Below are 26,506 nucleotides of genomic sequence, written 5' to 3' on the forward strand. Positions count from 1 at the left end.
TGATCCACCCGTCTCGGCCTCCCAAAGTGCTGGGATTACAGGCTTGAGCCACCGCGCCCGGCCCACTTACTTTAAAAAGCAAAAACTGGGCCAGCCGCGGTGGCTCACGTCTATAGTTGCCGCACTTGGGGAGGCTGAGGCGGGTGGATCACCTGAGGTCGGGAGTTCAAAGACTAGCCTGACCAACATGGAGAAACCCCATCTGTACTAAAAATACAAAAAATTAGCCGGGCGTGGTGGTGCATGCCTGTAATCCCAGCTACTCAGGAAGGCTGAGGCAGGGGAATAGCTTGAACCCGGGAGGCGGAGGTTGCAGTGAGCCGAGATCGCGCCATTGCACTCCAGCCTGGGCAACAAGAGCCAAACTCAATTTCAAAAAAAAAAAGATAAGCAAAAACTGTTTCTGGACCTAAAATTTGTGAATGCCAAATATTAGCTTTACCTAGGCTTCTGTTTTGTTTACAGAAGTAGTGTCTACTTGGTCATTTCAGTAGATAGAAGGACATCTGGAAGTTAAGACCTTTCTATTTAAAAAGAAATAACTGAAATTCTTTTATTTGAAAGGATCTTTGGTCTATTACCAACCCTACCTTTTCCCGTGTAATCTTGTCAAAGTAATTATTTGAACATATAGTATAAGCAGTATAAACTATTTTAGTTAGAAATTATTGCTATTCTGGAATATTAATGTTTCTTTTATCTTTATCTTACTTTGTCACTTATCCCTTGGCTGTTTTTGATGGAATATTTGCCTTGTAGTGTTGCCCTTTTCTGCATTTTATGTTGTAGTACTTAAAAAAAATATTTGTAGAGAAGGGGGTCTCACCGTGTTGTTCAGGCTGGTCTTGAGCTCCTGGCCTCAAGTGATCCTCCTGCCTTGGCCTCTCAGAGTGCTTGGATTATAGGCATGAGCCACTGTACCCAGCCTTGTTGTAGTACTTTTGAGAGACCTTATTTAGCATGTTGTTTGCTGTTTAGTGTTCTCAGTAGGTCTCAAAAATGGTCTGCATTTTAGTCTTCCTGGTTTTCTGGTACAGTTCTTTTTAACAATGTGCAGTGCGGAGCTCCTAGGGTGTGTGTGTGTGTTCTGGTGTGGAGTTGGGGAGTAGAGAGAACGCAGTGGTTAGATATTGTCAATCCCTTCCAGCCAAAGACCACCAGGAACACACTTGCAGTTGAACAAGATGGGTTTATTGTTGCAGTGGGAGAGAACACACGCCATGGGGAACTGGGGAGTGTCTCGGTAAAAAGGTGTTAGAGCCTTTTATAGGATTTGGGCTTTGGTTGGATGATGTAGGGAGTAATCTAAGGAAGCAGGGGTTTGCTGTGGATTGGATGCTGGTAGCAAGTGGGGGTAATTTTTATGATTGTGTATCTCAATAAATCTTATCTATTAGGGAGGGAAGACTAGAGTGAGATTAACACTCTAATGGGTAAAGAAATAGCAGTCACTTATTTTAGCTGAAAGAGAGGGGTGTTGGTATTTTGTGAGTTGCGCAGTAACCTTGTTGTTTCTGTGCTTGCTCTGTCTCACTTGATCATGGTCTCAGAGGGCCCTTGCCTGAGGCTGCTGTTCTCCGAGGTGGTTTATGTCCATCAGGAGAGCAGCGTGGCCTTGCCGTGATTGCCAGGCCAGCTTCCAGGTGGCAGGGGTTGCTCCTTTTTATTTTTATTCTTAATGGTCATATAAATCACTTCAGCTATAACATGTTGAGTCCTGTTTTCTTTTGTGTAGGGAAGTGTAAGGCTCTAGAACCAAAAAGAGACATAATTTTAAGGTTTGTCTTATTTATTTATTTATTTATTTATTTATTTTTTGAGATGGAGTCTGGCTCTGTCACCCTGGCTGGAGTGCAGTGGCGTGATCTCGGCTCACTGCAAGCTCTGCCTCCCGGGTTCACGCCATTCTCCTGCCTCAGCCTCCCAAGTAGCTGGGACTACAGGTGCCTGCCATCACGCCCGGCTAATTTTTCTATTTTTAGTAGAAATGGGGTTTCACCATGTTAGCCAGGATGGTCTCGATCTCCTGACCTTGTGATCCGCCCACCTCGTCCTCCCAAAGTGCTGGAATTACAGGTGTGAGCCACTGCGCCCGACCACCTTTATCTTATTTTTACTGCTAATTCTGTAGCAGTCAAATCTCGGATCATTGTAGTACAAATCGTAGACAAGTGGAGGATGTACAGTGTGTTTTCAAGGCCCTATGTCAAAATGAGCAAACGGTCTTTGAAGAAAGAGTTGTTTGTATAGTGATTGGTTGCTGGAGATGATTGATTTGCAGGTGAGCTCCTCAGAGTCCTCTGCGGTATCACACACCTTGACTAGCTCCTAGGATCCAATGCAAAAATACAGGGTGTGGGGGGCCGCACCTTGTATCTCACAGATTTTTCCCATTTTGGCTGGTGAAGTTTTATGATTGGAAAGGGGCTCATGAAGCAGCTCTCGGACCTCCTTTTACAAAAAGGGCTAGGCCAGGTGGCTCATGTCTGTAATCCCAGTGCTTTGGGAGGCCAAGGTGGGAGAATTACTTGAGCCCAGGAGTTCAAAGCTGTAGTGAGCTATTATTGCGCCACTGCATTCCAGCCTGGGTGACAGAGCAAGACCCTGTCCCTAAAAATAATATTAAATTAAATTAAGGCCGGGTGCAGTGGCTCACGCCTGTGATCCCAACACTTTGGGAGGCCGAGGCAGGCAGATCACCTGGAGGTTGGGAGTTCGAGACTAGCCTGACCAATGTGTAGCAACCTCCTCTCTACTAAAAATACAAAAATTAGCTGGGCGTGGTGGCATGCACCTGTAATCCCAGCTACTCGGGAGGCTGAGGTGGGAGAATCACTTGAACGCGGGAGGCAGAGGTTGCAGTGAGCTGAGATCGTGCCATTGCACTCTAGCCTGGGCAACAAGAGGGAAACTCTGTCTCAAACAAACAAACAAAAAAAAATAGGGAAACTTTGTCTCAAAAAAAAAAAATTAAAAGGGACACCATTGCAGCCTGTCCTCATGCCTGGCCATGAACTCCCAGGGTGCTCAGAGATACTCAGCCCACATCATTGCCAGGCTTTCTGGAGAAGCCTGGAGCAGATTCACTTACCCAGTATCTGTTCATACTTTCTTTGCTGATGGATTTGTGGTGAATTCCTTAAAACCAGATACATTTTGCCCTTGACTTAAAGAGCGTGAAGTGGTGGCAGAATTCCTCATATGTTGTTTCTGATTTTAGTGGAACACTCTAACTGAGGAACTGGCAAACAAAACAGCTGCTTTTTGCTCCTGGACTAGGAATGTTTTTTATTTGTTTAAGACCAGTTCTCTTTCTGTCATCCAGGTAGGAATGCAGTGATGCGATCATGGCTCACTGCAGCCTTGAACTCCTGGGCTCAAACGATCCTCCTGCCTCAGCCTCCCAAGTAGCTAGGACTACAGGCACATGCCACCATGCCCGGCTAATGTTTAAACATTTTTTGTAGAGATGGTATCTGCCTATGTTGCCCAGACTGATCTCAAACTCCTGGCCTAAAATGATCCTCTCACCTCAGCCTTGCAAAGTCCTGAGACTACTGATGTGAGCCACCTCACTTGGCCAAGAATGGTTTTTATGAGGAGTTGTGAAAACAAAACAAAACAGACAAATATGTGGCAGAGGTCTTATATGTCTTTTTATAGGGAAAGTTGGCAGATACCATGCATTACTGATTCAGTTGTGATATTCTCAATTTTATTATGAAACATTGTGTGGTAGTCCATTCTCACACTGCTATAAAGAACTACGTGAGACTGGTTAATTTATGAAGAAAAGAAGTTGAATTGACTAACAGTTCCACAGGTTATATAGGAAGCATGGCTAGGCTAGGAGGCCTCAGGAAACTTATCATCATGGCAGAAGGTGAAGGGGAAGCAAGCATGTCTCACCTTAGTGGAGCAGTAGAGAGAGAGGAAAAGGGGGAGTGCCATACCCACACACTTTTTTTTTAAACTGCTCCTTGCAGAGCAGGGCTAACCCATAGGCAGGGTGTCCACAGTAGCCACAGACACACTTTTACCCATCAGATCTGAGAACTCACTCACCATCACCAGAATAGCAAGGGGGACATCTGCCTCCATGATCTAATGACTTCCTACCAGGTCCGTCTCCAACACTGGGAGCTATAACTGGAGATGCGATTTGAGTAGGGACACAGAGCCAAACCATATCACATTACCTTTTCAGTATGTGTATGTATTTCTTCTTACAAACTTTACCTTTTTTCTTTTAATTTTTAGAGGTAGATGGAGTATAGGCTAATCTAGTGCCTGTGTGGAGAGTAGGCACTGAGCTCAGTGAGGGGATAGAGGAGGGGGAATGGCACCCCCCGAAGGCCCCCTCCTCACCTTGACTACTTAAGTCTGACCTGAAGTGGTTCCCAAAGAAGGTTGGTCCTTTTTTGGTCCTTTTTGTGATGCTGAATACTTTGTGCCTCTTAAACACATGTTCATTTAAACCAGGCTAAGGACAGCTTGACAAGTTTTCAAGCTAGAGGAAATTTCCTCTGTGATCTAAGGCTGCTTGACACTAAAAGGTACCCCCATCCTGGCAGTGTCCCACCAAGAATTTTTGGTCCAGATTTTTTTTTATATCTTTCTTTGCTTTTTTCAAGTATAATTTACATACCATAACATTCACTCCTTCGAAGTGATTTTTAAATTCATAGAGTTGTGGAATCATCACTACAATATAGTTTTGGAACATGTCTACCACCCCAGAAAGTTTCCTCATGCCTGTTTAGAACCATTCCCACTCCTACTCCTGGCCCTAGGCAGCAACTCATCTGCTTTCTTCCTCCCCAGATTTTTTTGTAGATAATTCAAATAAATGGAATCATACAATATGTAGTCTTTTACATCTGGCTTCCTTTACCTAGCATAGTATTTTTGAGGTCCATCCATGTTGTAACATGTATCAGTAGTGCATTCCTTTTTATTGTCTAATAGTGTTTCATTATATGGATATGCCACATTTTGTTTTCCCATTCACTAGTTGATGGACATTTGGATTGTTTCTAGTTTTTAGCTATTAAGAATATTGCTGCTATGAACATTCACTGACAAATCTTTGTGAGGACATATTTTCTTTGTTGTTATTGTTCTGCAATTTCTTTTTTTTTTTTTAATTTTACTTTAAGTTCCAGGATACATGTGCAGAACGTGCAGGTTTATTACATAGGTATGCATGTGTCATGGTGGTTTGCCTCCCCTATCAACCCATCATCTAGGTTTTAAGCCCTGCATACATTAACTTTGTCCTGATGCTCTCCCTCTCCTCGCCCCCCACTCCCCTGACAGGCCTGGTGTGTGTTATTCCCCTCACTGTGTCCATGTTCTCTTGTTCAGCTCCTACTTATGAGTGAGAACATGCGGTGTTTGGTTTTCTGTTCCTGTGTTAGTTTGCTGAGGATGATGGCTTCCAGCTTCATCCATGTCCCTGCAAAGGACATGATTTCATTCTTTTTTGTGGCTGCATAGTATTCCATGGTGTATATGTACCACATTTTCGAGTCTGTCACTGATGGGCATTTGGGTTGGTTCCATGTCTTTGCTATTATAAATAGTGCTGCCATAAACATATGTGTGCATGTGGACATATATTTTCATTTCTCTTGGGTAGAGTAGAATTGCTGTATCATATGATAAATTTGTTTAGCTTTCTTTCTTTTTTTTTTTTTTTTTTTTTTTGAGATGGAGTCTCACTCTATCACCCACCCAGGCTGGAGTGCAGTGGTGTGATCTTGGCTCACTGTAACCTCTGCTACCTGGGTTCAAGTGATTCTCAAGTGCCTTAGCCTCCCGAGTAGCTGGGATTACAGGCACCTGCCATTGCACCTGGCTAATTTTTGTGTTTTCAGTAGAGATGGGGTTTCACCATCTCGGCCACGCTGGTCTTGAATTCCTGACCTCGTGATCCACCCCCTTGGCCTCCCAAAGTGCTGGGATTATAGGCGTGAGCCATCACTACCGGCCTGTTTAGCTTTTTTCTTTCTTTCTTTTTTTTTTTTTTTTTGAGAAGGAGTCTCGCTCTGTTGCCCAGGCTGGAATGCAGTGGCGCTATCTTGGCTCACTGCAGCCTCCGCCTCCCAGGTTCAAGTAATAATGCCTCAGCCTCCTGAGTAGTTGGGACTACAGGTGTGTGCTGCCACGCCCAGCTAATTTTTGTATTTTTAGTAGAGATGGGGTTTCACCATGTTGGCTAGGATGGTCTTGATCTCCTGACCTTGTGAGCTGCCCGCGTTGGCCTCCCAAAGTGCTGGAATTACAGGCGTGAGCCGCTGCACCCAGCCCTGTTTAGCTTTTTAAGAAACTGCCCAACTGTTTTCCAAAGTGACTGTCTCATTTTATATACCCATCAGCAATGTATAAGGATGCCAGTTTCTTCACACATCCATGCCAACACTTGATACTATCTTTTTTATTATAGTAATTCCAGTGGTTGTGTACTAGCATTTGCAGTTTTAATTTTTATTTCTCTAATACCTAATTATATTAAATATATTTTATTTTTAAATATGATTATTAACCATTTATATGTATTTTCTGAGAAGTGTCTATTTAAATCTTTTGCCCAGTTCTTAATTGGGTTGTCTGTCTTATTATTGAATTATAAGAGTTCTTTATATATTCTGAATATACATTTATCAGCTATGTAATTTACATATATTTTCTCCCAGTCTGTACCTTGTCTTTTCATTCTCCTAATGACATCTTGTCTTAGTCTGTTTGTGCTGCTATAATGAAGTGCCTGATGCTGGGAAATCTATAAAGAATATAAATTTATTTCTCATAGTTCCGGATGCTGGGAAATCCAAGATTAAGGTGCTGCCAGATAGTGTGTCTGTTAAGGGCTCCCTCTCCACTTCCAAGATGGCCCCTGTTGCTCCATCCTCTGGAGGAGAGGAACACTGTGACAGAAGGGCAAAAAGAAACCTAACTCCCTCTATCAAGCTCTTTTATAAGAACCTGGGGGCTTGCCTCCCAAAAGGCTCCATCTCCCAACACTTGGGGATTAAGTTTCAGCATGCATTTTGGAGAGAACAAAAAACATTCAAACCATAAGATATGTTTTGAAGGGCAAAACTTACTAATTTTGATGAAGTCCAGCTTGCCTATTCTTTTTTTCTTTAATGGATCATGCTTTTGGAGTCATAGCGAAGAGTGCTTAGCCTATGGTTTTGTAGTTTTAATTCTTTTTTTTTTTTTTTTTGAGACAGAGTCTTGCTCTTCTCGCCCAGCCTGGAGTGCAGGGGCGCAATCTCAGCTCACTGCACCCTCTGCCTCCTGGGTTCAAGTGATTCTCCTGCCTCAGCCTCCCGAGTAGCTGGGATTACAGGTGCCTGCCACCATGCCTGGCTAATTTTTTGTATGCTTAGTAGAGATGGGGTTTCACCATGTTGGCCAGGCTGGTCTCGAACTCCTGACCTCAGGTAATCCACCCACCTCAGCCTCTCAAAGTGTTGGGATTACAGGCGTGAGTCACTGCGCCCAGCCCAGATCTGTGTCCATTCTTGTACTGATTACTTGATAATTGTAGCTTTATGGTAAATTTGAAGTCAGATAGTGTTGGTACTCCAACTTAGCATTTTTCAGAATAGTTTTTTAAACTCTTTGAAACAAGATCCCTTGAATTGCCACATCAGTTTTGGGTTTAGTTTGTGAATTCCTACAAAAATCCTTCTGGGGCTTTGATAGAGATTACATTGAATTTATCAATTTGGTAAGAACTGCTATCTTGACGGTATTAAGTCTTCTAGTCATTTAATATCTCTGTTTATTTAGATCTTGAATTTCTTTCAGTGATGTTTTGCATATTCAGTGAGCAAATCCTGTACTTCTTTGTTAAATTTATTCCCAAGTATTTTATTATTTTTTGATGTTATTCTATACAGACTTGTTTTCTTAGTTTTATTTTTGGATTGTTTCTTACTAGTATATAGAAATAAAATAATTTTTGTATATTTTTCTGTATCCCTTATACTTATTAAACTTATTCTTGTAGTTTTTAGTGGATTCTTTGGCATTTTCTACATACTGTGTCATGTTATCTGTGAATAGACAGTTTTACATCTTCCTTTCTAATCCAGATTCTGTTGGTTTCAACATTGCATTGGCTAGAATACCCAGTACAGTATTAAACAGAAGTGACAAGAACAGACATTGTTGAATTATTTCTGACCTTAGGGGGGAGTTTTTAGCCTTTTACAATTAAATATGATGTTGGCTGTGGATTTGGGGTAGATAAATCCTTTATCAAGTTGGAGAAGTTCCCTTCTATTTTCTGTGTCTAATAAGATGATGACATGGTTTGTGTCCTTTATTCATGTGGTGTATTATGTAAATTAATTATTGGATGTTAAGCCAACCTTGCATTCCTGTGGTAAATCTCTTTTGGTCATGGTGTATGGTGGTTTTTTTAATGTTGGATTTTGTTCACTAATATTCTAAGGGTTTTCTGTTATTTTTATCACTGGTCTGTAGTTTTCTTTTCTTGTGATGTCCTTTTGTGACTTTGTAGTTAGGCAAATGTTGGCCTTAGAGAATGAGGTCCTTCTTCCTCTATATTCTGAAAGAATCTGTGAAGGACTTATTTCTGTCTTCTTTGAGTATCTGATAGAATTCAACAGTGAAAGCCTTATGGTCCTGGGGTTTTCTTTGTGGGAAGATTTTAAATTTCAAATTCACCTTCCTTAGTTGCTGTGAATCTGTTCAGATTTTCTGTTTTCTTGTGTCAGTTTTGGTAATTTGTGTCTTTCTAGGAATTTATCCAGGTTATCTAAGTCTTCTAGTATGTTGACATAAAATTGTTCATAATATTCCCTCCTTTTAATTTCTTTGGGGTTGGCAGTGATGTCCTCTTTCATTCTTAATTTTGATAATTTGTGTCTTCTCTTTTTTTCTTGATCATTAACTAAGGTTTGGGTCGGGCCTGGTGGCTCATGCCTGTAATCCCAGCACTTTGGGAGGCTGAGGCGACAGGATTACTTGAGACCAGAAGTTCAAGACCAGCCTGGGCAACATAGGGAGACCCCATCTCTACAAATTAAAAACAAACAAACAAACAAAAAACAAAAAACTAGCCAGTGTGGTAGTATGCGTCTGTGGTTCCAGCTACTCAGAAGTGTGAGGCTGGAGGATCCCCTGAGCCCAGGAGGTCAAGGCTACAGTGAGCTGGGATTGTGCTGTTGCACTCCAGCCTAGGTAACAGAGTGAGACCCTGTCTCTAAAAATAAATAAATAAGATTTGTTAGTTTTCTTGATTGTTTTGAAAAACCCTACTTCTGGCAAGGTGTATATAGGCTGCTGCAGGAACATATGCACAGCTGCTTACCATGTGCCTTTCTTGTTAAAATGTAGTATACCATTTTAATTCTTCTGAATTTTTCTTTTTGCTATTTTGTGTGTGTGTGTGTATGTGTGTGTGTAGTGGTTGCTGTAGGATTTATAAAATGCATCCTAACTTACTACAAATGATTTCAGATCATTAATATTAACTTCTATTAAAATGCAGAAATTTCACTCCAGCATAGCTTCATTTCGTTGTCCCTCTGTTGCGCTATTTTTGTCTTTCATATATATGAATATATAAAATATATGAAAAAAGAGAAAATAAGATGCATCTATATATGTTATAAGCCCAATAACCTATAGTTTTATTATGGTTTTATATGATATTATTTAATGCAATTAAGAGAAATCTTTATACTAACCAACATTTATCATATCCAATGCTCTTTATTTCGTTTTGTGGATTTGAGCTCCCATCTTAGTTCAGTCTCATTAGAAGTCGTTTATCATAAGCTGTTAGTGCCTGAAGACAGTGAGGGTCTAACATTTACCATTTTAACTAGACAGCAAAACTATATCACACCTAAATTATATCCAAAAGCAGTTGTTTTATAAATTTATACAGTTTAAACTTAAGTTTATAATATAGTTATAGCTAACTTTAGAACTGTTTTAAGGCAGCAAACCTTTATCTTACTGATCATGTGTTTTGGATATAAATTGCATCAAATTGTGGCCAGGCGCAGTGGCTCGCACCTGTAATCTTAGCACTTTGGTAGCACAAGACGGGTGGATCACCTGAGGTCAGGAATTTGAGACCAGCCTGGCCAACGAGGTGAAACCCCGTCTCTACTAAAAATACAAAAATTTGCTGGACATGTTGGTATATGCCTATAATCCCAGCTACTTGGGACGCTAAAGGAGGAGAATCGCTTGAACCCGGGAGGCAGAGGTTGCAGTGAGCCTAGATCGCCCCATTGCACTCCAGCGTGGGCCCCAAAAGTGAAACTCCATCTCAAAAAGTAAATAAATAAAATTGCATCAAATTTGGTTGTTCCTTTTCGTGGATTCAAGAGGTCATCTTAATTATTGCCTGGGTGTAACATAACATCATTAAAGACTTTCTTTTAGCAACAGCAGCCTTATTTCTCAAATTGTGGTTAAAAACCAGTTTTGCTGATTGATGATAATATTGTAATAATATGAGTTGTTGCGTAGCTTGGCTAACTAACTGGAGAGTCAGATTCTCTTTTTTTTCTAGCTATGTAGCTCAGCTAGATTTAGCTTTTCTTGAGGTAAAAAGCTAAATCTGTGAGTAATTCCGCTATTAACACGAGTGTACAGATGTTTTTTTGGGAACCTGTTTTTAATCCTTTTGATTCTCTACCCACAAGTAATTGACTGGGTCATATCATTATTTATTTTTAATTTTTTTGAGGAACTGTCATCCCTTTTCTATAGTGGTTGCACTATTTTACATTCTCAGTAGCGCACAGTGTTCTAATTTTTTCACATTCTTGCTAACACTTGCTATTTGTGTTGTTTCCTTTCTAATAGTAGTCTTTTTTTTTTTTTTTTAAGAGACTGTAACTTTGAACTCCTAGACTCAAGCTATCCTCCCACCTTAGCCTCCCAAGTGGCTAGGACTATAGGCATGCATCACCACACCCAGCTAATTAAAAGCATTTTTTCTTTGTAGAGACAGGGTCTTGCCATATTGCCCAGGCTGATCTTAAACTCCTGGTCTCACGTGATCATCCCATCTCAGCTTCCCAAAGTGCTGGGATTACAGGTGTGAACCATCTCACGCAGGTCATCTTTTAATTGGAGTATTTGTGTTTTTTATTGTTGAGTTGTAGGCATTCTTTATATACTCTGGATATTAACCCCTTGTCAGATATATGATTTCCATATACAGGCATACCTTGAAGATATTTTGGGTTCAATTTCAAACTACGACAATAAAAAGAATATTACAGTAGTGAGTCATATGAATTTTTTGGTTTCCCAGTGTGTATAAAAGTTATATTTATACTATACTGTAGTCTATTAAGCGCAAAATAGCATTATGTCTAAAAAAATGGATTACCTTAATTAAGAAATAATTTGGCCAGGCACGGTGACTCATGCCTGTAATCCCAGCACTTTGGGAGGGTAAGGCGGGTGGATCATGAGGTTGGGAGATCAAGACCATCCTGGCTAACACGGTGAAACCCCATCTCTACTAAAAGTACGAAAATGAAAAATTAGCCAGGGGTGGTGGCGGGCACCTATAGTCCCAGCTACTTAGGAGGCTGAGGTGGGAGAATGGCAAGAACCCGGGAGGCGGAGGTTGCAGTGAGCTGATATTGCGCCACTGCACTCTAGCCTGGATGACAGAGCGAGACTCCATCTCAAAAATAAATAAATAAAAATAAAAATAAAAAATTAATAATTTCTGGCCAGGCGTGATGGCACATAACTCTAATCCCAGCACTTTCAGAGGCCAAGGTGGGAAGATCACTTGAGCCTAAGAGTTCAAGAGCAGCATGGGAAACAATACAGTGAGACCTTATCTCAAAAAAAAAAAAATACTGGGGGTGCATGCCTGTAGTCTCACCTACTCAAGGAGGCTGAGATGGGAGGATAGCTTGAGCCCAGGAGTCTGAGGACTGCACGTCAGCCTGGGTGACAGAGAGAGACTCTGTCTCAAAATAAATAAATAAATAATCTATTTATTCCTAAAAATTGCTTACCATTATTAGCCTTCACTGAGTTGTAATCTTTTTTTTTATTTTTTTTTTAAGACGGAGTCTCTCTGTGTTGCCTAGGCTGGAGTGCAGTGGCGCGATCACGGCTCTCTGCAACTTCTGTCCACCAGTTTAAGGGATCCTCCTGCCTCAGCCTTCCGAGTAACTGGGATTACAGGCATGTGCCACCATTCCCAGCTAATTTTCATATTTTTAGTAGAGATGGGGTTTCACCATGTTGGCCAGGCTAGTCTCGAACTCCTGACCTCAAGTGATCTGCTGGCCTCGGCCTCCCAAAGTGCTGGGATTATAGGCGTGAGCCACTGCACCCAGCCGTGAGTTGTAATCTTTTTACTGGTGGAGGGTCTTGCCTTGATGCCAGTGGCTGCTGATTGATCACAGTGGTGGTTGCTGAAGACCAGAGTGGCTGTGGCAATTTCTTAAAATAAGACATCAGGCCGGGTGCGGTGGCTAACGCCTATAATCCCAGCACTGTGGGAGTCTGAGGCAGGCAGATCATGAGGTCAAGAGATCGAGACCATTCTGGCCAGTATGGTGAAACCCTGTCTCTACTAAAAATAAAAAAAAAAAATTAGCTGGGCATGGTGGCGGGCGCCTGTAGTCCCAGCTACTTGGGAGGCTGAGGCAGGAGAATCGTTTGAACCTGGGAGTTGGAGGTTGTAGTGAGCCAAGATTGCACCACAGCACTCCAGCCGGGCAACAGAGAGAGACTCCATCTCAAAAAATAAATAAGTAAATAAATAAAAAATAATAAAAAAAATTAATGAAGTTTCTGCAGGATTGACTCTTCCTTTAATGAAAAATTGCTCTGTAGTGTGCAATGCTGTTTGCTAACATTTTACCCACAGTAGACTTCTTTCAGAATTGGAGTCAGCCCTGTCAAACTCTGGTGCTGCTTTATCAGCTAAGTTTATGTACTATTCTAAATTCCTGTAGTCATTTCAACAATGTTCACAGCATCTTCACTGGGAGTAGATTCTATCGGAAGAAACCACTTTCTTTGCTCATCTGTTCAAGTTTGATCCTGAGATTGCAACAGTTCAGTCCCATCTTCAGGCTCCACTTCTGATTCTCTTGCTGTTCCTACCACCTCTGCAATGACTTCCTCCACTGAAGTCCTGAACCTCACAAAGTCATTCATGAGGTTTGGAAAACACTTCTTCCAAATTCCTGTTAATATTGATATTTTGACCTCCTCCTTTGAATCACAAATGTTCTTAGTTGAATCTAGAATGGTGAATCCTTTCCAGGAGGTTATCAATTTACTTTGCCTAGATCCATCAAAGGAGGCACTATTTATGGCAGCTGTAGCCTTTAAAAATGTATTCCTTAAGTAGTAAGACTTGAAAGTTGAAACTACTCTTTGATCCATGGATTGCAGAATTGGTATGTTAGCAGGCATGAAAGCAGCTTTCATCTCCTTGTATATCTCCATCAGAGCCCTGAGGTGACCAGGTGCATTATCAATGAGCAGTAATCTTTTTAAAAGAATATTTTTTTTTCTGAGAAGTAGATCTGAACAGTGAGTTTTAAATATTCAGTAAACCGTGCTGTAAACAGGTGTACTATCATCACGACTCTTGTTCCATTCATAGAGCACAGGCAGAGGAGATTTAGCGTAATTCTTTTTTTTTTTTTTTTTTTTGAGACAGAGTCTCACTCTGTCACCCAGGCTAGAAGAGTACAGTGGCGTGATCTCGGCTCACTGGAAGCTCCGCCTCCCGGGTTCACGTCATTCTCCTGCCTCAGCCTCCTGAGTAGCTGGGACTACAGGCGCCCGCCACCTAGTCCGGCTAATTTTTTGTATTTTTAATAGAGACAGAGTTTCACTGTGTTTGCCAGGATGGTCTCGATCTCCTGACCTCTTGATCCGCCAGCCTCGGCCTCCCAAAGTGTTAGGATTACAGGCGTGAGCCACTGCGCCCGGCCAATTTTAGCGTAATTCTTAAGGGCCTTGGGATTTTTGGAATGGTCGGTGAGCTTTGGCTTCCACTTAAAGTTACCAGCTGCATTACCCCTAACAAGAGAGTTAGCCTGTCTTCTGAAGCTTTGAAGCCAGGCATTGACTTCTCTTTCACTTGAGTCCTAAATGGCATCCTTTTCCAGTGGGAGATTGTTTCTTCTCCATTGAAAATGTGTTCATCAATGATCTTAGCTAGGTCTTCTGGAGAACTTGGCACAGCTTCTGTATCAGAACTTGCTGCTTCACTTTGCAGTTTTATGCTATAGAGATGGCTTCTTTCATTAAACCTCATGAATCAACCTCTGCTAGCTTCAGACTTCTGCAACTTCTTCACCTCTCTCAGGCTTCATAGAATTGCAGAGAGTTAGGGCCTTGCTGTGGATTAGGCTCTGGTTTAATGGATTGTTCTGGCTGCTTTGATCTTCTATCCAGGCCACTACAACTTTCTCCATATCAGCAATAAGGCTGTTTGTTTTCTTATCATTAATGTGTTCACTGAAATAACACTTTTAATTTCCTTAAATAACTTTTCCTTTGCGTTCACAACTTGGCTAACTGGTGCAAGAGACCTAACCTTCAGTCTGTCTCGGCTTTTGACATGCCTTCCTCACCAAGCCAAATCATTTCTAACTTTTGACTTACAGTGAGAGATGTGGGATTCTTCCTTTCACTTTCACTTTCCTTTAGCAAGGAAGATTGTTAAGGTTGTTAAATGGCCTTATTTCAATATTGTTGTGTCTCAGGGAATAAGGAGGCCTGAGGAGAGGAAGAGGGACTAGGGCATGGCCAGTAAGTGCAGCAATTAGAACACACACATTTATTAAGTCCACTGTCTTATATGTGTGTGGTTCATGGTACCACAAAACAATTACTGTAAAAACATGAAAGATCACTGATCACAGAGCAGCATAGCAAATATAATAATGAAAAAGTTTCAAATATCACAAGAATTACCAAAGTGTGACAGAGACAGGAAGTGAGCACATGCTATTGGACAAATGATACCAATAGACTTGCTTGATGGAAGATTGCCGCAAACCTTTGATTTTTTTTTCCACAAAACAAAAGAAACGCCTGTAATCTCAGCACTTTGGGAGGCTGAGGCAGGCGGATCACCTGAGGTCAGGAGTTCAAGACCAGCCTGGCCAACATGGTGAAACCCAATCTCTACTAAAAATACAAAAATTAGTTGGGCATGGTGGTGGGCGCCTGTAAGCCCAACTACTCGGGAGGCTGAGGCAGGAGAATCTCTTGAGCCTGGGAGGCAGAGGTGGCAGTGAGCTGAGATCGCGCCATTGCACTCCAGCCTGGGCAACAAGAGTGAAACGCTGTCTCAAAACAAAACAACAACACGAATGCAATATCTGCAAGACACAGTAAAGCAAAGTATAATAAAACGAGGTATGCCTATATTTTCTCTCATTCTATGGGTTGCCTTTTCTCTCTTTTGTGACCTCTGATGCTGTCCAATTCCATTTTTTTCTTTTATTGTCATATCAAAAAAAATCATTGCAAGATCCAACGTCATCAAGCTTTTCCCCTATGTTTTCTCTAAATGTTTTATGATTTTAATTGTTGGGATTTTTTTTTTTTTAAATCTGTGAAATTTTTATTGGCCTCCTGCTCCCCTCCCCAAAGGGTACCCTGCTTCTGCTGGCTCAGTTCCTCAGAACTTTGGTGTCATTGGTCTCAAACACCACTTTGATGGTTTGCATGGAGTTGCTGCTATCTAGGGCGTCACCAAGATTGAAGTCCTTCCCATCTTCCAGCAGGCGGCGGTAGGTGGTGATCTCAGCCTCCAGATTGACCTGGATGTTCCAGGCCTCATACTCCTGGGCCTGGCACTGTCCCTCTGCCCGGGTCTATGCCAGCTCCGACTCCAGGGACAGTAGGACCCTGTTGAGCTGCTCCATCTGCATGGTGTAGCAGGCCTCCACCTCCCTCAGGCTGTTCTCCAAGCTGGTCTTCAGATTTCTCATCAAGTCCAGGCCAATCTCCAAGGACTAGACTGGACATCTCAGCTCCATGAGTGTCAGCTCAGCAGCTCTGATCTCAGCGGATTGCGTGGTGACCACTGTGGTGCTCTCCTCAATCTGCTGGGACCAGTACTTGTTCAGCTTCTCTAGGTTCTTCTGAGCCAGCTTGTCATATTGGGCCCAGATATCTGCCATGATCTTGCCAAGGTCCTGATATTTGGACATCTGCCTCCACAGTCAACCCAAAGCTAGCAATCTGGGCTTGTAGGCCTTTTACTCCCTCTTCATGGTTCTTCTTCATGAAGAGCAGCTTCTCCTTGAGAGTTTCGATCTTTGTCTCCAGCTGCAGCCCAGTGACATTGATGTCGTCATTGACCTTGCAGAGCCCATGGATGTTGCTCCCCACAGACTGACGCATGGCCAGCTCTGTCTCATACTTGATTCTAAAGTCAGCAGCAGCAAGATGGGCATTGTCTGTGTGCAGAACGATGAAAGTATTGTCCACAGAATTTGCAAAGATCTGAGCCGTCAGCTTCTTGATGGTCTTGAAGTAATGGCCCAGTGTCTGCCCTGGGGTTCCTTCTTCTCCAGGTTCTCCCGGTTTTTGCTCTCCAGCCTCTGATTCTTAGTCTCCAGGCTCCTCACTCTGTCCAGGTAGGAGGCCAGGTGGTCGTTCAGGCTTCGCATGGTCTCCTCCTCATTCTAGATGCCTCCTATTCCCGCCAGACCGCTGGCCATTCCAGTGGCCGGGGCCCTGGACCCCAGGTCACCCTGGAAACTGGTGGAGTAGGACACAGAGATCTGAGAGCCCAAACGCCTTACATCTGCATAGATGCCGGCTGGGTTGCTGATCGACCGGGTACTGTAGCTGGGCGGCTGGACGGATCCCAGGGACCGGTAGTTGGCAGAGAAGGTAGTGGAGTGAGTGGTGAAACGCATGCTGTCTGGGGAGGAAAATGAGACAACAGGACTCAGGTTCTGCCTATGATTTTAGTTTTTATGTTTAGGTCTTTAATCCATTTTGAGTTACTTTTTGTATATGGTATAAGGTAAGGGTCCAATTTTATTCTTTTGTGGACCCAGTTTTCCCAGTATTATTTGTTGAAAAGAGTATTCTTTTTTCCTATTGAATGGTCTTAGTACCTTTGTCAAAGATCATTTGATCATATATGTGAAGGTTCTTTTTTGGGTTCTCTCTTATATTGCATTGGTGTCTATGTTTCTATGCTGTTACCATACATTTGGTTACTTTAACTTTGTAATGAGATTTAAATTCAGGAAGTGTGAGATCATCCAAACTTGTTCATCTTTATCAAGATTGTTTTGGCTATTTGAGGTCCTTTGAGATTCCATATACATTTTAGGATGGATTTTTCTATTTTTATAAAAAGTGTGTTTGGGCCTGTTGAGTTTTTTGAGGCACTTTTATCAAATCAGTGCATGCAGTTGTTTCTAGACTTTCTTCTGTTTCATTGAGCTGTGTGTCTTATGAGAATAACATAGCTTTATTAATAGCTTTATAGAATGTCTCAGCATTAGGTATCATAAGTCTTCCAGCTTTGCTCTTTTCCAAAATTGTTATGTCTATTCTTTGTCCTTTGCATTTCCATATTCATTATAGCATCATTTTATTTTCCACCAAACAAACAAAAGATGCTGGGCCAGGGTGGCGGCTCACACTTGTTATCCCAGTACTTCAGCAGGCTAAGATGGAAGGATTACAGAAGGCCAGAAATTTGAGACCAGCCTGGGCAGCATAGCAAGACCTAGTCTCTAAAAAAAAAAAAATTAGACTGGGTATGGTGGCTCACACCTATAATCCCGGCACTTTGGGAGGCTGAGGCAGGCAAATCACTTGAGGTCAAGAGTTTGAGACCAGCTTGGCCAACATGGTGAAACCCCATCTCTACAAAAAATACAAACATTAGGTGGGTGTGGTGGCATGTGCCTGTAATCCCAGCTACTCGGGGGGCTGAGGCAGGAGAATCACTTGAACCTGGGAGGTGGAGGCTTCATTGAGCTGAGATCATGCCACTGCAGTCCTGCCTGGGCAACAGAGAGAGACTGTGTCTCAAAAAAAAAAAAAAGAAAAAGAAAACAGAAAAATTAGCTGAGTGTGATGGTGCATGCCTGTAGTCCCAACTACTTGGGAGGCTGAGGCAGGAGGATCACTTGGGCCCAGGAATTTGAGGTTGCAATGAGCTATGATTGCTCCACTGTACTCCAGCCTGGGTAACAAAGTGAGACCCTGTCTCTATAAAAAAGAAAGAAGGAAAAGTATGCTGGTATTTTGATTGGGATTGCATTGAACCTGTAGATAATTTAGGGGGAAATGACATCTTAGCAATTTTAAGTGTTTTGATCCATGAACATGGTATGCCCCTTCTTTGATTTAAGCCTTTACTTTCAGGAATATTTTATAGTGTAGAGGCTTTGCTTACCCTTTGTTAAATTTACTCCAAAATGCTATGTTTTGGGTGGTGTTATGAAAAAAATTTTTTTTTTTTTGAGACAGAGTCTCACTCTGTCGGCCAGGCTGGAGTGCAGTGGCACAATCTCAGCTCGCTGCAACCTCCACCTCCCAGGCTCAAGCAATTCTCCCGCCTCAGCCTCCCGACTAGCTGGGATTATGGGCACATGCCACCGTACCCACCTAATTTTTGTATTTTTAGCAGAGATGGGGTTTCACCATGTTGGCCAGGCTGGTCTTGAACTCCTGACCTCAGGTAATCCGCCCACCTCGGCCTCCCAAAGTGCTGGGATTACAGGCATGAGCCACTGTACCTGGCCTGAATTCTTTTTTATATTTCCAAATTGTTTGCTGCTAGTATCTCAAAATTCAGTTGATTTTTTTTTTTGAGACCCGTTTTTACTTTGTCACCCAGACTGGAGTGCAGTGGCATCATCTTGGCTCATTGCAACCTCTGCCTCCTGGGTTCAAGCAATTCTCCTGCCTCAGCCTCTCAAGTAGCTGGAATTCTAGGCACCTGGCACCATGCCCAGCTAATTTTTGTATTTTTGGTAGCGATGGGGTTTCACCATGTTGACCAGGCTGGACTCAAACTCCTGACCACGAGAGATTCACCTGCCTCAGCCTCCCAAAGTGCTGGGATTACAGGTGTAAGCCACTGTGGCCAGCCCAATTCAAATTTTTGTAGGTTGACTTCGCATCTTGCTGCACTCCTGTAGTCACCTATTAATTCTAATAGTTGTTTTGTAGATTTGTAGATTCTGCTGGATTTTCTTTGTAAAGAATTATGTTGTCTGTGAGTTAAGACAGGTTTACTTCCTTTTTTGATCTTTATGCCTTTTATTTTTCTTGCCTTATCACACTAGCTATGTTATTCTCAGTGTCAAAACAAATGGTCAGAGAAATAATCCTTTCCTTGTTCCCAATCTTTGTGGGAAGCAATATTTTAATATTTTATGTTAGCTCTAAATTTTATATAGACTCCAAAATCAAAATTTAGTTCATTGCTACAGGTAGAAACAATATGGGTCTCTTGCCAGAGAATGGATGCCAAATATTTTGTCTAGAACTGTACTGTCCTATTGGACATTAGCTGCATGGGACTGTTTAACATTTAAATTAATTAAAGTTAAATAAAAGTATAAATTCAGTTCCTGAAATATCTTGCTAGATACATCTTAAGTGTTTAATAACCACATATAACTATTATCTGCTCTGATGGATGCAAATATAGAATATATCCAACATTGTAGAAAGTTCCATTTGTCAGCATTGGTCTAGAATTTAAGACAAATTTGGAGAAGTTGGTTTAATGTGAAGGGATAGTTGTAGTCTTTCTTGAAAATTGGAGACCGCAGAGAGAAGGGGTGTCTTATGTTTTTGCTGACTTATCCAGAAAAGTATTTTGAAACAAAAAGAAACCAATCTAAAAGAGAGGCTTGCTTCAATAGAACTAATTTCTCATTGTTATTCACATATTTCTATGAATATTTATACGCTTTTATATTCTTCTGAAGAAGAATTTAATGCATACAGGCTCTTCTCAATATTTAGACATTAAGGTATGGTTAATTACTACTCTGGCAGCATCTTTCATACCCTTTTAATCAGATTAGCAGTACAACCTAAAGTAATATTAAAAGAATTCAGAATTAAGAGTATACGAATTTGTCTTTCAGATTTTTAATTTATCTTTCTCTAATCTCTGTTATATCAAATACTAGCTGGGAAGACACTTCAGATCTTTAATATTGAGATGAAGAGTAAAATGAAGGCTCATTCTATGGCAGAAGAGGTGATTTTCTGGAAATGGGTTTCTGTGAACACTGTTGCCTTGGTGACCGAGACCGCAGTCTACCACTGGAGCATGGAAGGTGACTCCCAGCCCATGAAGATGTTTGATAGACATACCAGTCTGGCAGGCTGCCAGGTGATTCACTACCGGACTGATGAGTACCAGAAGTGGCTGCTCCTCATAGGCATCTCGGCTCAGGTAAGCCTTGAGCTGCCTTTAGGGGCTGGTCTGATGTAACTTCAAAGCCCAATATTAGAATGGAATGGTTAAGTCATTAGAAGTTGGTTATAGGGCCAGGTGCGGTGGCTCATGGCTGTAATCCCAGCACTTTGGGAGGCCGAGGCGGGCGGATCTCTTGAGGTCAGGGGTTCGAGGTTGCAGTGAGCTGAGACTGTGCCACTGCACTCTGGCCTGGACAACAGAGCAAGACCCTGTCTCAAAAAAAAAAAAAAAAAAAAGAAGTTGGTTATAGGTATAAGGCAAAAGTAGGCCTGGAACTGAGAGAAATAGAGATTACAAAGAAATCTGAACTTGGATCAAATAATCTTGATTTACCTTTGACCCATTAACTACTACTGCATTCCATCAGGTTACTGATGTTCATTGTATAAACTATTTCTAGCACTGTTTTGAGAGGTTGTTGAGGAATTTTGTAGAGTAATTTGGAACACACAGATTTGTAAGAAGTCCTTCAGGAAGACGAGAGAGGACGAGACATCCTGCCCACTGCATCACAGCCGGGGCAAGGAGGGACCATGGCCCATGGGGTCAAGGGGCCCTGATGTGCACAGCTACTGCACTGAGGGAGGTCTTGGGGAAATGGGCGGTCAACTGGCCTGTCCTTGGTGAGTGCACACACTGCCCACACACACAGCAGCCTGCGCACAGCACGGCCTTCCTGGCATCTCTGGCCCCACTGTGTCTGCACTGTAGATATTGTATCAAAGTCCCAGCATCTAGATGGTTAACATAGAGCTGCTTCTGTGTAAATGCTGCTTATTTTAAACACTAAGAAGTGTTTAATTTTATGGGGAAAAAAAGTAGTTCTTAGACTGTATTTCAAGGACTTACTGGAATGTTACTAACTCATATTCTTTTATAATGAAAGCAGTGTCTTTCTGTCCTCCCTTTTTTCATTCGTGGTGGCTAATTCAGTCACCAGATACTTGAGGACTATAGGATATTTGCACTTGGGACACAGATTTTAATCATTCAATCCTGATGACCAGTGAATGATCTGTCTACAGCCTAGTGGGGAAGGTGTATCTGCGCAATTCTAGTAATTAAGGAACTGTCACATCTTTGAAGAGAATACTATGGGAGCCATGAGAAAGCAGCTTAAGTCAAGAGAGCCCACAACACAGGGGATCTGAGCTGCATTTTGCTAGCTATTAAAGTGCACTTGGGAAGGAAACAGTGTATGCAAAGGCATGGAATGGAGGGGAATGGCTCTTTCTGGGAGTCTAGGGTCATCCACCGTGGATGATACCTATAGGTAAGGATATTAGGTAGCTAGAGGGGCAAGACTTAGAGAGATGAGTGGGGAGCCAGACTGCAGGCAATGGGAAGTATGTAGCAGGTTTTGAGTGAGCGTGATGTAATTAATTTTCCTTCTTAGCAGCATAGTGGAATGGAAAAAATGCTATCTTTGATGTCGGAGATGGACAGCCATGAAGACTGGAGGCCAGGAGACTAGTTGAAAGGCAGATACAGGAACAAAACTATGTAGTCTGTTCTAGAGTAGAGACATGTCTGAGAAAGGTTAAGAATATGCAAAGAGGGAAGGAGTACTTCTTTCCACTTGAGGATGTCTTCCATTTCTGCAACCCCCAGAAGAAATGAGGCATGTGTGACCAGATGAAGGCAGTGGCATTGCAGATATACAGGGGAAACAAGACCTAAGACTTTGGCTCAGTCACCCTAATAAAGGGTATCTACACAAATACAACTAACATCTTACTTCATGTTGAAAAACTGAAAGCTTTCTCCCAAGGATCAGGAACAAGGATGTCTTCTCTTGCTACTTCTGTTCAACTTTGGACTAGAGATTCTAGCCAGGGCAATTAGGTGAGAAAAACATAAAAGGCACCTAGATTTAAATGGAAGAATTAAAGCTGTCTCTATTTGCAGATGACATAAACTTGTATATGGAATTCCTAAGGAAACTAGTAAAAAACTATTAGAACTAATAAACAAATTGAGCAAGGTTACAGAATACAGTATCAGTATGCAAACATCAGTTGTGTTCCTAGATATTTGCAATGAACAATCAAAAAATGAAATCAGGAAAGCAATCCCATTCATAACAACATCAAAAAGAATAAAATATTTAGAGGTAAATTTAATTTAAAAAATGCAAAAGTACATTCTGAAAACTACAAAACATGGTTGGAAGTAATTAAAGAAGATCTAAATCAAAAAATGTCCCATGTTCATGGATTGGAAGATTTAATACTTTTAGGATGGAAGTACTCCTCAAATTGGTCTACAAATTCAACATAATCTCTATTGGAATACCAATTAGCTTCTTTGTAGAAATTGACAAGATGATCCTAAAATTTATGTGGAATTGCAAGGAACCCAGAATAGCCAAAACAACCCTAAAACAAATAAACAAAAAATTGGAGTACTTATACTTCCCAATTTTAAAACTTGCCACAAACCTACAGTGATCAAGAATGTGATACTGGCTGGCCTCAGTGACTCATGCGTGTAATCCCAGCACTTTGGGAGGCTGAGGAAGGTGGATATCTTGAGCCCAGGAGTTTGAGACCAGCCTAGGCAATATGGTAAAACCTGTTTTTTACAAAAAATGCAAAAACTAGCCAAGCATAATGACATGCACCTGTAGTTCCAGCTACTCTGGAGGCTGAGGTGGGAGAATTGCTTGAGCCTGGGAGGCAGAGGTTGCAGTGAACTGAGATTGCACCACTACACTCCAGCCTGGGTGACAGAGTGAGACCTTGTCTCAAAAAAAATAAAGTTTAAAAAAAAAGTAAAATGTGGTACTAACTTAAGAATAGATGACAAACAAAATTAGCTTGGTGTGGTGACATGCATCTGTAGTCCTGGCTACCTGGGAGGCTCAGGCAGGAGAATTTGCTTGAGCCCAGGAGTTCAAGGTTACAGTGAGCCATGATGATATCTTTGTATTCCAGCCTGGGCCATAGAAACAAGACCCTGTCTCTAGAATTTAAAAAAAAAAAAAAAAAAAAAGGAATAGATGAGTCCCAGAAAAGTGATGTCCCCAAAAGCCAGGTTTTCTTTTCCTTTCTTTTTCTTCTGAGACGGAGTCTCGCTCTGTCACCCAGGCTGGAGTGCAGTGGCACAAATTCAGCTCACTACAACCTCCACTTTCCAGGTTCAAGTGATTCTCCTGCCTCAGCCTCAGCCTCCAGGTAGCTGGGACTACAGGCATGTGCCACCATGCCCAGCTAATTTTTGTGTTTTTTGTAGAGACCATGTTTTACCATGTTGGCCAGGCTGGTCTTGAACTCCTGACCTCAAGTGATCCGCCCACCTCAGTCCCCCAAAGTTCTGGGATTACAGGTGTAAGCTACGCGCCCAGCCCATTTATTTTATTCACCTTTAATGATGATATGCTATGAAAAACCTGAGCATACCATCAGTCATTCTGAAGGGAAGATTGCTTTTGCATGGTATCTCGTGATTTTTTTTTTTTTAATATTCAAAATCAGCTTTAATGTTTTGTAAACAGGGTATGAAAGTTAATTTTCTGATTAAAGGGAAGGGAAACCAAATAAAAATTATCAAAACCTAGCCATAGCATCAACTTAGAAATAAATTTAAACTTACTCAAGGTTATTTCTTTTTTTTTTTTCTTTTTTTTTTATTTGAGATGGAGCCTTGCTCTGTTGCCCAGGCTGGAGTGCAATGGCTCGATCTCAGCTCACTGCAACCTCCACCTCCTGGGTTCAAGTGATTCCTCTGTCACAGCCTCCCGAGTAGGTGGGATTACAGATGTACACCACCACACCTGGCTAATTTTTTTTTGTATTTTTAGTAGAGACAGGGTTTCACTATGTTGGCCAGGCTGGTCTCAAACTACTCAAGATTATTTCTTTTTTTTTTTTTTTTTTGAGACAGAGTCTTGCTCTCTCGTCCAGGCTGGAGTGCAGTGGCCGGACCTCAGCTCACTGCAAGCTCCGCCTCCCGGGTTTACGCCATTCTCCTGCCTCAGCCTCCCGAGTAGCTGGGACTACAGGCGCCCACCACCTCGCCCGGCTAGTTTTTTGTATTTTTTTAGTAGAGACGGGGTTTCACCGTGTTAGCCAGGATGGTCTCGATCTCCTGACCTCGTGATCCGCCCGTCTCGGCCTCCCAAAGTGCTGGGATTACAGGCTTGAGCCACCGCGCCCGGCCTCAAGATTATTTCTAATAAGTTATGAACGTATTTCTCTGAATTAAAATAATATCAGTAGAGTTCAAATACATTTTTTAAAAATTCGTTAATTTTAATTGTAATTTTTTTATTTTTTGAGACAGGGTCTCGCTCTGTCGCCCGGGGTGGAGTGCAGTGGCACAATCTCGGCTCACTGCAACCTCCACCTCCCGGGTTCAAGCAGTCCTCCTGCCTCAGCTTCCCGTGCAGCTGGGATTATAGGCATGCGCCACCACGCCCAGCTAATTTTTGTATTTTTAGTAGAGGTGGGGTTTCACCATGTTGGTCAGGCTGGTCTCAAACTCCTGACGTCAAGTGATCCGCCCGCTTCAGCCTCCCAAAGTGCTGGGATTATAGGTGTGATCACTTGAAACTTATGCCTCCAGTCTAATCAAAATGTTGTATCCCTTATAGTCAATTGATTTTGACAAGGATGCCAAGACAGTTCAGTGAAGGAAAGAGTAGTTGTTCAATACAAGGTTTTTGGGCGCTGGACATCTGTATGCAGAAGCATTAAATGGGACCTCTGTCTCATAATACTAAAAACTCAAAATCGATCAGACCTAATGTAAGAACTGAACCTATAAAACTCTTAGAAGGGCCAAGCACAGTGGCTCATGTCTGTAATCCCAGCACTTTGGGAGGCTGAGGCAGGCAGATCACCCTGAGGTCAGAATTTTGAGACCAGCCTGGCCAACATAGTGAAACCCCATCTCTACTAAAAATACATCATGAATGAACCTTGGAAATATTAAACTAAGTGAAAGATGCCATTCACAAAAGACCACATATTATATGATTCCACTTATTTGAAATGTTCAGGATAGTCTGATCCATAGACACAGAAAATAGATAAGTAGTTGCCTATGACTGGAGGTGGAGTGTGGGAGATGGGAATGAAGATTGAATGCTAATAGGGTTTCTTTTAAAGGATGAAAGTGTTCTAAAACTACATTGTAGTGATGATTGCACAACCCTCTGAGTATATGAAGAGACATTGGATGGTATACTTTAAACCAGGGGTGTCCAATCTTTTGGCTCACCCGGGCCACATTGGAAGAAGAATTGTCTTGGGGCACACATAAAATACACTAGCAATAGCTGATGAGCTAAAAACAAAAATTGCAAAAAAATTCATTATATATATATATTTTTTTTGAGACCGAGTTTCGCTCTTGTTGCCCAGGCTGGAGTGCAATGGCATGATCTTGGCTCACCGCAACTTCCGCCTCCGGGGTTCAAGCGATTCTACTGCCTCAGCCTTCCCGAGTAGCTGGGATTACAGGAATGCATCACCACAGCTGGCTAATTTTGTATTTTTAGTAGAGATGGGGTTTTTCCATGTTTGTCAGGCTGGTCTCGAATTCCTGACCTCAGATGATCTGCCCGCCTCGGCCTCCCAAAGTGCTGGGATTATAGGCATGAGCCACCACACCTAGCCAAAAATTCATTATGTTTTAAGAAAGTTTATGAATTTGTGTTTGGGCCGCATACAAGGCTGTAATGGGCCACATGTTGGACAAGCTTGCTTTAAACAGATAAGTTCTATGGTATGTGAATTATATCTCAATTAAGCTTTCAAAAATACCCTTGGGGGCCAGGCATGGTGGTTCACGCCTATAATCCCAGCACTGTGGGAGGCCGAAGCAGACGGATCACCTGAAGTCAGGAAGGAATTCGAGACCAGCCTGGCCAAAGTGGTGAAACCCCATCTTTACTAAAAATATAAAAATTAACCGACAGTGGTGGCATGTACCTGTAATCCCAGTTACTTGGGAGGCTGAGGCAGGACAATCGCCTGAACCTGGGATGCAGAGGTTGCAGTGAGCCAAGATCGCACC

General features: G+C 42.1%; 1 protein-coding gene across 1 annotated transcript in view; it reads left to right on the forward strand.

The window, feature by feature from the left end:
• The window catches only part of CLTCL1 (clathrin, heavy chain-like 1), a 103,880-nt gene that overhangs the window by 11,346 nt on the left and 66,028 nt on the right, over nucleotides 1-26,506 (forward strand). The window contains exon 3 of the mRNA XM_011958687.1: nucleotides 20,193-20,461. Coding sequence (XP_011814077.1) covers nucleotides 20,193-20,461 — 269 coding nt within the window. The remainder of the gene's footprint in view (nucleotides 1-20,192; nucleotides 20,462-26,506) is intronic.

Source organism: Colobus angolensis, unplaced genomic scaffold, assembly GCF_000951035.1.
Source record: "Colobus angolensis palliatus isolate OR3802 unplaced genomic scaffold, Cang.pa_1.0 Scaffold471, whole genome shotgun sequence".
NCBI classification, from domain to species: domain Eukaryota; kingdom Metazoa; phylum Chordata; class Mammalia; order Primates; family Cercopithecidae; genus Colobus; species Colobus angolensis.